Raw genomic sequence first — 11,266 nt, forward strand, 5'->3', positions numbered from 1 at the left:
GTGGTGGGATCTTATTGCTATACTCCAACATGGGAAACTGCAAAACAACACATCCAACGTACTGATCTGCCTGTACTCTTTTTCTTTCTGCAGCTTTCTCTTTCTCCATTCACCTCCCCTTAACCTTCCTATCCCTCTCTGGGAAATGTGAGCCCCTTCTGCTAGCATAAATGATGGCAACACTGAAAAAGATTATTTTCCAAACAGAAGAAAGGCAATTTCTTTTCACTGGCTGCTTGAAGAGGAGGGGCTCAGACCATGTGTCACTGTGCACAGGATAGTGGTCATTGACAAATGTCTGCTAATACCACTTTGCACCGTCTAGTTTACTAATTCATTTTAAACCGAATATAGACTATTATGATGAAAATAAATAAGGAATAAACAGAGGGTGCAGGTGTCGCAGCATGGTGAACAGCTCTTTAACAAAGAAACACAAACTAAAATAAAAGTCTCTGCTGTATCTCAAGTATTGCAGAGTATGTGTACAATTCAAAATTTAACATTGAAAGAGCCATTTCACAAAAATTATATATTATTATAACAGCATATTATATTATATTTTAATATATTATATATATATATAGGCAATCAATCTTATAGGAAAGCTCTTCTCTATTTGTTAGTCACAGGAAAGGAATCATAGATGCTAAATTGACCCAGATGTATTTACATCCATGATTGCAAAGCTGCACAGCTCAGTTTTCTACCAAAGTTCTTCATTCTTACTCCACCAATAGACTATTTTCTGACATAATTGCAACTATAGGAAAATAATGACCTGGTTCCCCTGTGTGTTTCTTTTGACAGGCCTGTTAAAGATGCACTGGAACCCAGAGCATGCCCAGCCTCTCAGCCAGTGGCCTGAGCAGCACCTGGACGTCTCCTCCACCACCTCCTCTCCAGCCCACAAGTCAGAATTGTACTCTGCTCGCGGTCGCAGCGGCTACAACCACGCCTGGGCCAATGATGACATCTCTGCTCTCACAGCCTCCAACCTGTTGAAGCGCTATGCTGAGAAATATTCTGGCGCGCTTGACTCACCGTATGACCGGCCACCTACTCTGGGCGCCTACCCAGAGCCAGGGGCCTTTGGGGGCCTCAACACCCCAAAGGCTGAGCTGGAGCCCTGGCCACTGACGCACAATACCGATGCCTCCTATTCCCTGGTGCCCCCTGGAGGCCATGACAGCCTCTCAGGTTCAAAGGCCATAGCCACCTCTGCAGGCCCTCCAGGGATTAGTAGTGTTTCGGTGGTGAACAGTAACCTCTCAGACTCGGGCTACAGTGGCAGCAGCTCCTGCAGTGGCTCCAGTGAGTACCCCTCTAGCTACAATGGCACCTATCTCTCCTCAGGGTACTGTCCCCAACCCGGTGCAGCACTTCCCCCTGCCTCCCTCCACACTCTCCAATCCACCACCACCCTAGTGCCCAGCTATAGCCCCACCACACCTGTCTATAGCTACCCCCCTAGCACATACCCTCCCCAGACCAGCCTTGCCCCCAGCTACAGCCACCCCTCTGCAACTTACCTTCCCTCAGGTCTGCCAGCCCCTACTCCAGTTCCCTCAAGGCCCACAGTTGTAGGAGGCAGCTATAGTTACCAGATCACCAACCTTGGGACATCTGATTCTGAAGGGACATTAAAAAGAAAAGCATTTGAGATGAGTATAGAAGAGGATGAGAGCGCAGACGGGTCTCGTTACAGGAAATATAGCTATGATCCCTTGAAGGCTGGGGGAAACTCACCCTACAGTGTGAATGACAAAACAGAGTGCCGGGGAAATGGCTTCAGTAGTTCAGGCAGCACAGACCCTCATACCTTCAAGGCCAGTAAGCCCTCCTCCCAGCCCCTGGTGTCTCCTCAATATGGGGCAGCTGGGGAGTACAGCCCCCCTGCAGGCATGACGGGGGAAAATGGCGTGGCAGAGCAGGGCTTCATCCAACAGCAGCAACAGCACCGCTCCCAGGCCCACAAACGCCCCCCATTGTGTGCTCCAACTGTTGAGACTATGAAGAGCCCAGACCCCCGACTGTTGGACCTTGTCAATGGAGAGTTACTGGACTGCAGCCCAGCTCTGGGCTGGGGCGAGCTGGCTGGGCTCACCCATGTCAAGGCTGCCCTGGAGGAGGACCTGCTGTGGCCCGTGTTGAGGCCCAGTCCAGTGATGCGGCCTCCAAGAACCGTCCTGCTCTTTGGCCCCCGAGGAGGAGGTAAGACGACGCTGACTCGTTCTTTGGCCTCACAGTTGGGGGCCTCCTTCTACCGGTTGAGTGGAGCCATGCTGGCCTCTAAAGGGAAGGCTGAGGCAGAGCACATTCTGGGCTCTCTTTTGCAGGTGGCAGGGGCACGACAGCCCTCAGTTGTGCTGCTCAGCCAGGTGGAGGCCATGGAAGAGGAGGGGCTGAGGCAGATGCTGCTGACCACCCTGGAGAAAGCCCAGGTGGGAACCACAGGTCTGGTGATTCTTGTATGTGCCACCGGAAGGCCAGATCTGCTGCAAGATGCAGTGCATCGCAGCTTTGCCAAACGATATCACGTTGGGCTGCCAGATGTTGGTATGCGCAGGCAGGTGCTGCTGCAGGCGCTGTCGCCCCAGGGCTGCAGCCTAAGCGAGAGGGAGCTGAGTGCTGTGCTGCAGCGCACAGAAGGCTTCCCCGTGTGGGAGCTGCTGCAGCTCTGCCAGCAGGCACTCTCCTCAGCATCCTCCCCCTCTGGGGCCATGCATGGCCACCCCTCATCCTCCAAACCCCCAGCCTTCACGGACTTTGAGAATGCCTTCTGCAAGGTGCGCCCACACACCACCACAAAAGAACTGGACACTTGCATAGAGTGGAGCAAGATGTATAACCACTGAGAAAGCAGCCGGTCACTGTACTTGGACTCCTCGTCTTTGCTTTGACATGGAAAGCCATGGGAATGTTTTCTTGTTGTTCTGTAATTACAGATTATGCAGCCAAAAGAGCCAGAGAAGCTCAACGATACGATACGTTGTTTTACTGGCAGAAGCATGCCATGGTGTGCTGTTTTTTTCCTGTATGAATATCCACAATACTTTTTTTCCCCCCAAAGAAAATAAAGAGGAATAGGCCTTGTTGAGTGGGGTAGTGTATTAGTATTTTGGCCAATGGGAAAATCAGATTATATACTATTTGGATACTCTCAGAGATCCTGATTAGCCTTGGTCCGGGACAAAATCAATTATTTGTTGCTAGGTGACGTGGTCCAAGATTATGGATAATCAGGGTTTGGAAAATCCCCCCTTTGACTGCTACTCTCAGGATCCTATTTATTGCCAGTCCACTTCCATGTTATCTTAATGTTGATTTAGTCATTGGATTGTCACTAATTATTCAGTAAGAAGAGCTCGGGATCAGAAAGAAAGATTCAAGTAAACCACAGTTTTTGACCAAAAATATTTCAAACCAAATGCATCAACAGTATTGCTATATTTCTCAAAACGGACTGGTCCCCAAAATAATAATAAATAATAAATGAATTAATCTTTCTCAACTCTAAACATGCTGCTGTTGAGTTGTTCAAGTAAAACCTTGCAGTCACTCGACATTTTTGGTCGTAGAAATACTTCACACATATCTTTATTCAAGTCGCCAATAGTACTACATTTGACTGACATCATAACTTCCGCATACACATATGTTCTTGATCTCACATTCCTCATCATCTGCAGTTATCCTGAGAATCTCACCTACAGAACAAAATGTGTACCTACAGCGTGTTTGTTTTCTCTTTCACTTACTCCTTTTGTTTTTTTAGTATGTAGTCTTGTTTTGAAATGCTCAGGAAGAATTTCTTTACCTCAGAAATATGAAATAAAGAATGTACGTAATCTTAGGGTCTTAGTAGAGAGTGGCGTGGAGCGAGAGAAAATAGCGAGGAGAAACCTGACAGTCTTGTAATACCCACCACCGCTGGGCTTTTACCTCGGAGAGAAACTTGAATATGCTACAAAGAGTAACATTGAATGTAATTCAGGTATTTCAAAGGATATTTGATGCCATAAATCGATGTATTATTATATATGAATATATAAACATGTTTTCTTTTCTGTTCTTTAACCCTTTGTTTTTATTGTAGTTCATGGTGGAGTGATGATTGTCTTCAAGAAATGCTATGTAGTAGACAGAAAATATTCCTGTTTTTGTTGGACAAACTGTTCACTGCTAATCCCTGTATTGTTTAGTGTTTACATATCCTGTATATGCATGTCTGCGGTTACTAGTTTTACGGCTGCAAAATACCATTTATGAATGTAAATACAAGGCACACAATCACACATGTGCACACACAGTGGACATCTGAGCACAATAAGAAAACAAAGAAAACACAGATGAAGAATCTGCTTAAAGATTGAGTCTTTATGTACCTGTCAGCAAATCCCAAAGTCTAAGAATTTACACTTTACGTGTACATATTGTGGATGACCACAACATGTAGACAATCCAGACAAATCTCTCCTTTTCCACCAGTCCCACAGTTCTGTTTTAACAAGCTGGAAAACGCTGGTCACTGGAATGCTGGTACAGAGGTCATTCATGTTAGACTGTTGCTATGGTCCTGAGGAGGTATACACAGAGTGATGTAATATTTCCCACTGCCCCTTCCTCCCTCTGCCTCTCCCTCCCTCCCTCATCATTATTTTTCTCTTTTTCTCTCTCCCCAGTGCAATCTCATTAGATTGGATTGCCCCCTGGCCACGAGCCCCAGTGGCCATGTGGCACTGCAGCCTCTCCCCCCCCCCCCCTTCTTCCTCCCCTTCCCTTATACCGATTCCTCTGGAGTGGAAGTGGTCTGATTGATGTCCAGCAACCCTATATCACAGCGCAGCCGTCCCTCTCCAGCTGGTGGCTTCAGTCATGCCATACAGCCAGATCAATTAGAGTGACCCCCTCTGTGCATACTGATCACAGTCTCAGAAACTGAAAACACATTTACAACTTACAAAACAACCCCCGTCTCAAGCGGCATGGTCTAGATAACGCTAGCGATTATTCACATGTAAGTAAATAATAATGATGACTTAAAGGTACAAGTAGCTAACATTTTGATGTTTGTTACGCCCACCACTCCAGACAGTTTGTCCAATAAAACTAGCTTTTATTTTTTACATGTTTTGATCCGTTCTGGCGGTGACTTTGTTTTTGGTTATTGTACATTTTCTGTAACCATTTCTACCTCATTTTTGCGGCATATTGTACATGAAAGTATTTATTTCATGTCTTTTTTGATGTCTGTTTTAAACATGATAATAATGTTCTTTAACTGTAATGGTCTACCTCAGAAAAGACTGTATTTTAAGAGAAGAGTATCACACAATATTAAACAGAATTTGTCCATATTGCATTGCGGTTATTTCTTTGTTTTCTTTCTCCCCTTTCAGCAGTAGAGGGACTGCAATTGACCAGAGTGCAGAATTTACATGATGGTGGTGCTTTCCATATGTACTTGTATCTGTAGCCTGGCTTGACCCCAATGTTAAGGTCGACACAGTTACTTAAACTGATTGCTAAATCGTTTCACATAGAAACACACAGGACTACATCCAAAGGTTTTGGATTTGACTTCACACATTAGCAGGTAAAGTCAATGTGACAAAAGAAATAGGTACATAGTGGGTCCATGCGAAGGTGTGCTGCTGTTAGATTTCAAACAAGCATTTTTGCAGTTGAGGCCATGTGTTGTGAGCGTTTATCTTTGTGCGGCTGAAAGATTAGAATGAAAGCCATGCATGTGTGTTTTTTGTGTCTACATGCACATAAGTTTGCCAGCCTGCACGTGCATGTGTTTTTGTGTTGCGGCATCCAGAACAGCAACAGAAGCAGTGCTAGCACACCCCTGAGGTTTCAGGCCCAGCGCCAGAGCACAGAGGTCCTTCATCCCTGTCACTATCTGTAAACAACTGCTCGTCCCAGCGGCCCGCCCTGTGCTATTTCTGGTCTTTCCTGACATCTTTCAAAGACTCAAAACTAACTAAGACAAGAAGTACATCTGAGAAACTCTGTGCCAAGAATTTTAAGTTTATTCGAGGCATGAAACAGGATCCCTAGTTATGGATAGTGGTGTCAAAGCTGAGTTCAAAACATCTGCGACTGAATCCCAGTAGAACAGTAATGCTGGTGGTGTTGATGACAGAGTAATTAATGGTCTAATAATGATGCATAGCTCTGTTATAAGCACAACCTTGTTCTGAGGCCGCCCTTCATCCTCTGATGAAGGATAATTGTTTCTGCAGCTGTTTAAAAATTATTTCATTGTTAATAACATAATAACAGAACAAAATAACCTTGCAAAGGTGGAATAGACCATGTTGATATGTGACATTGGTATATGAGTTGAGGCACATTTACATCTTCCATACTAACTTCACACTACAGGAAACGTTTTGACAATCAAGCATTGAATACACCGGCTGGAGTTTTTCATGTTTTTGTACTTGCAACAGTCACAACGTTGTAAAGGCTTTACCTCCACATGGTGGTATTGCTGTAAGAAAATGTGTAATAGTTGGACAAAGACACTGCTCACACTAACTCCTGCCTTCTATATACTTCCACAGTCTGTGAGTCACTTTCCATCCAGTAAGCAACTGAACACCAGTGTGTCCTTTTTGTCCTGAGTGAATTCTGTCCTGCAGGAAGTCAATCATGTTCTTCTCCCTGGTGATTGGAGGTAATTAGGCGAGCAGAGTTTGTAATTGGATAATAAAAGATGCTAATGAGCTGCTGTCCTATTTACTCATACTGTGGCAGTGAATAGCAAGACACAGCTCTGCCACACTTTCCTCACTGCGATACAGCTGTAATAAAAACGGATAGTGTTAGAACATTTCACAATGATTAAAAGAAATTATATTGATCAGAATAATTAGCTGTACATAGTTGGGTTTATTAGATGGTCAAGATTAGAAGAATAATTTGCATCATAGCACATTTTAAATAACTTGATGATGTCAAAGGTGTAATTGTAACAGAAACTAAAGCTTTTAGTCACTACATTGTACTCATGGATGCATTTATGACTATTTGGTATGTTTAGTGTTTATGTATTTGTTTTGTGCTGATTGGGATTGAATAAGATTTCCCCCCCATGCATTCAACTTAAATTTCTCCATCATTTTTGTTTTTTACAGAGTTCATGTGATAAAGTTATTTATGGTAACAACCTTCATAACAAAAGGTCATTCTCTGAATCTCATTTCACACAGGCAGTCCTCTTCTCTACCTTTGCCGTGCTGCTGGTCTTACATTGTCCGGGCCTTGATACTGACAAGGTTGACATCAGAGGAGAGCTCTGACACAGGGTGAGTTAGGACTGCCAGCTGTTAGCAATCAAGTCTATTTTGAAGTCAGGGACACATGGACCCCCAGGGCCTTAGCAGCAACTAGCCCAACCCCTGGCCCCCCCCCCCCCCCCCCCCCCCCCCCAACCCAGCCTACAACCTCCGAGCCCCCTGGTCCCACAGATAGCCCGCACAGCTGTATTGGTTCCAGATGTTGAAAAGTTGCAACAAGGGCCCTTTACCTAAGAGGACCCCAAAAGATGATGGCGGACCTGCACAGTGAGTGATAATGCAGCAAACAATAGTAACACAAAAAAATGATCTGAAGAATTTGTTTGAACACCAAACCTGCAACCAGCAGAAAGCTAAAAAGCTTTAAAGTTTTAAGTGAAAGGTTTTGAATAATATTGTTGAACTCTCGCCTTTGACAGAGGTGGTGCTGCATATTGTTTCAGAGGGAACACTACCACTGCAGACTGCTTTTAGAGACTGTGATCAATGTCATTTAACATGAGATATTGGCTGTTTCATCACAAACATTGGCCTGAATACTAAAGAGTTTAATCTTCATGGTAATTGAGACCGAGTCCATCAGCTCTGCAACATTTGGCAGTTTCGTACAGACTCACAAGACCTAATGAGAGAACACGAAAAAAAATGAATCACAACCATCAGATGAAGTCTGCAGCTCCAAGACAGACGGAAAAACGAATCTGAAACCTGGATCGAAACTGCTCAAGTTGTTTGAAAGGAAACGGTCAAATCTTTGCAGCTGCATTGTTTCTGTGTTGGACAGGTCAATCAAAACTCTGAGGAAATTGGGTTTGACAGACGGAATGTCCTGGTAAAATATCTTGGCCTGCCCCCTCTCACATGACTAAAATGTGATCACTGAATAAATAAATAGTGAATAGGTATATATGACAACAAGCAAAACAGAAGGGTCACTGTGAGAATGGCAGCATAATCTGATATTTATAGAATCAGATGAAGGAGTTAACATGAAACTCTTCATGTTTTGGTAATTTCCTTCATGTTGGGTAGTCTGCAGAAGATCTTGTGTGATCTTGCCATGATGGCACCTAATTCCAAACAGACTATTCAACTCATTGTAGATGAAGCAGATGTAATGCAGGTCTATACCTCCCTCATGTGGCCAGTCCAAGAAAATATTAAACCATAGGTATTACATGATTGTGCCATGAATCCATTCATATTAGACCCCAAGCGATAAGGCTATATAATAAATATAACAAATCATAAATTTGTCACAGGTGGCTTACAATCTTTACAGCATAAGACACCCTCCGTGCTTGGACCCTTGCAGCAGATAAGGACAAAGTTAACCAAAAAAAACATAAAAAATGTCCTGAGAAAGTCATAGTATATTATATCGAAAAAGTCGTAAAAGTCATAGTATAGTATGTCAAAAAGCGTCATGACATAGTATGGTATGGCGTAAAAAGTCATAGTATGTCAAAAAAAAGTCTGAAAAAAGCTATAGTAGTATGTGGAAAAAATGTGGTGGTATGGTATGTTGAAAAAAGTCATAAAAAGTCTCAGTATAATATGTCAAAGAGATGTCATAGTATGTTGAAAAAAGTAGTGAAAAAGTCATAATATATAGTGGTTTTAAAAAATTCATGAAATAGTCATAGTATAGTATGTCCAAAAAAGTCATATATCTACAATATCTACAATATGCGTCATTAAAGCTGGCACAGCAATGCGATAATGAAGTGGGTTGTCAGTATTTGTTGGCCTCCTGCCCATCCACCCGTACGCTTGCCGCTTTCACTTAGTGCTCGGATTCCATGGAACAGCGATATATAATTAGGATGCAAAAAAAGGTTCAGTTACACAAAAAAAACAACGTCATCACAAAGCAGGATGCGCACTTTCCAGTGAATCCAGATTTTTTTTTTTTTTGCAGAGAGATAAGATGGTTCAAAGGAAATTAGCAAACATGTCAAATTTCTGCTCCAGCAAACATAATACAATAACAGTTGGGAAGTTTACACGACACGCCGCTCAGTCCTCTCTGTAAGAGAAGAGTCTCAGACAAAGTGTATTGAAAAACAATAGATCCAAAATGTATAACAAAATATTCAGCTTCAATCCATATTTTTTGTCGTTTAGCCTTTAAAAAATAAAATTGTCACTGTGATCCAAAACACAAAAGCAGCAATCTAACAGTATACAAACATATATTTATATAACGACAATAACAATAAATCATATTCCCCCCCCCCCCCTTTTTCAAAGTGGTGACATCATAAAATATGACAACACACATTTGAAGCTTCATTCAAAAACCACAATAGACTTTGAGTGCTGTTCCGTTGTACATGTTCTAGTAGGAGGTCGAACATTTTCGAGTTCTGAGTTGTCTGCAATGCAGCAGATTCTAAGAGCGACTATGTTGTTGTGTTTGTTTGTTTGGCTTTCATCGAACAACTCGTCCTCCATAAGTCTTTATGAAGCACTTTCATAATGTAAAAGACTGCTACGTCGAGCCAGGTTTAAAAAGACCAGTTTCTTTCACTTCAACTGCTATTTGAAAAGCAGTGTTCATCTTTGTTCTGTTTGGTGTTGAACCCAGCATACATGTTATATTTATATTTCTTGTATAATATACAATGTATAATATTTATGTATAATATTTATTTTTATTTAAAGTTCAGATGGATTGCCTTATGAACTATAAACAACCTTTTGGGAGGATTTAACACCAACATGCTAGACGTTACAGGATGAATAAGTCGAGAGTACTGTAGCGTTAAACTGAACACAGGGAGAGTAACATAGGAAATATGTAAGGAATTGAAAGAGGAGGACAGAACATCAGAAGGAGAAAAAATATACAACAATAAACGATCTCACGCAACTTTAGTAAGTGCGTCACAGAAGGTCGTTCTTCTTCTCTGGTTTCGGCAGACTAGACGCTTTAATGGTGCATTGCTGCCCTCTACTGTTTGATACACGAACCTCTTAAGAGTTATTTATATTTCTATAAACCTAATCCAACACTGTGCAGATATTCCATCAGTTTCCGTTTTCATTTCACTCCCTATTTCCAGATTGAGTAAAGCGTGCAGAGTAAAAACAGTTCCTCCAGTTGCTCACTGGTCTCTGAACAGCTTGCTTAATTTGAAGTGAGTAATTGTAGCACGGTTTGAGAATGTCTTACTTCTTCTCAAGCTCCACACTCACATTTGCCTTCCATGTACTCCTTGGTGTTTTCCCACAATGCCCAAGCCTCAGCCTCTAATAACTTCTTTTTTATTGCAGCCAAAATAGCTTTTTGCTCATTCCACTGATTCCTGTAGCCTGTCGTAAACTAAAGTGAAACTTCCTCTTTTTTTATTTCCCCCATGTATTCTGCCAAATTTCTCTTACTGACTTGTTTATGATTGAATGCATTCTAATAGTCCGTAGTGTCGGGCAATCTGTATTTTATTCTCAAATTCAGCATTATTTGCTAAGTAATCTGCTTCCTAGTTTCCTTCTATACGTATGTGTGCTGGTCTATAAAACCCACTTCAAATCCTATTTTGTGAATTCTGTGTGTTGATAAATCCGTCAGGAAGCCGGTTTGTGAGAAAAAGAAATATATGACACATTTGCACTTGTGAAATGTTTCCTTTATACCAAAGTATGTTCATATAACAAACAACCTACACTACATGTTATTAGTCCTAGCTTTGTTATATTTCATATTGACACTTTATTTTATAATTGTGTTAATACAGTATGGGCCTGCAGTATATAATAAACATGTATATTGAAATGTATATGAAGTGACATGCTGAATTTATATGTCCCCATATATGTTATATATCTGTAATAGTTTTAGTTATTCCTGCATATGCTGACACGTGCTCCTGTGAGCTCCCAAATTGAAATATATTTTAATTCAAGCAATGGAATACACTTGATCATAAATGTTTCTATGTCCATACATT

The 11,266-nt window shown here is 42.0% G+C and overlaps 1 protein-coding gene across 1 annotated transcript; it reads left to right on the top strand.

Annotated features, from left to right (window-relative positions):
* Window positions 1–776: 776 nt before the first annotated feature.
* On the top strand, window positions 777–2,858 carry fignl2 (fidgetin like 2). Its single transcript, XM_076102381.1, has one exon. The coding sequence runs from the start codon at window positions 777–779 to the stop codon at window positions 2,856–2,858; it is 2,082 nt and encodes a 693-aa protein (XP_075958496.1).
* Window positions 2,859–11,266: the final 8,408 nt, after the last annotated feature.

This window comes from Anarhichas minor, unplaced genomic scaffold, assembly GCF_050575085.1.
Source record: "Anarhichas minor isolate MPS153535 unplaced genomic scaffold, ASM5057508v1 ptg000003l, whole genome shotgun sequence".
Taxonomy (NCBI): domain Eukaryota; kingdom Metazoa; phylum Chordata; class Actinopteri; order Perciformes; family Anarhichadidae; genus Anarhichas; species Anarhichas minor.

Coding starts and splice junctions, on each gene's coding strand:
- fignl2 (XM_076102381.1), top strand. CDS start 777: ATGACCTGGTTCCCCTGTGTGTTTCTTTTGACAGGCCTGTTAAAGATG.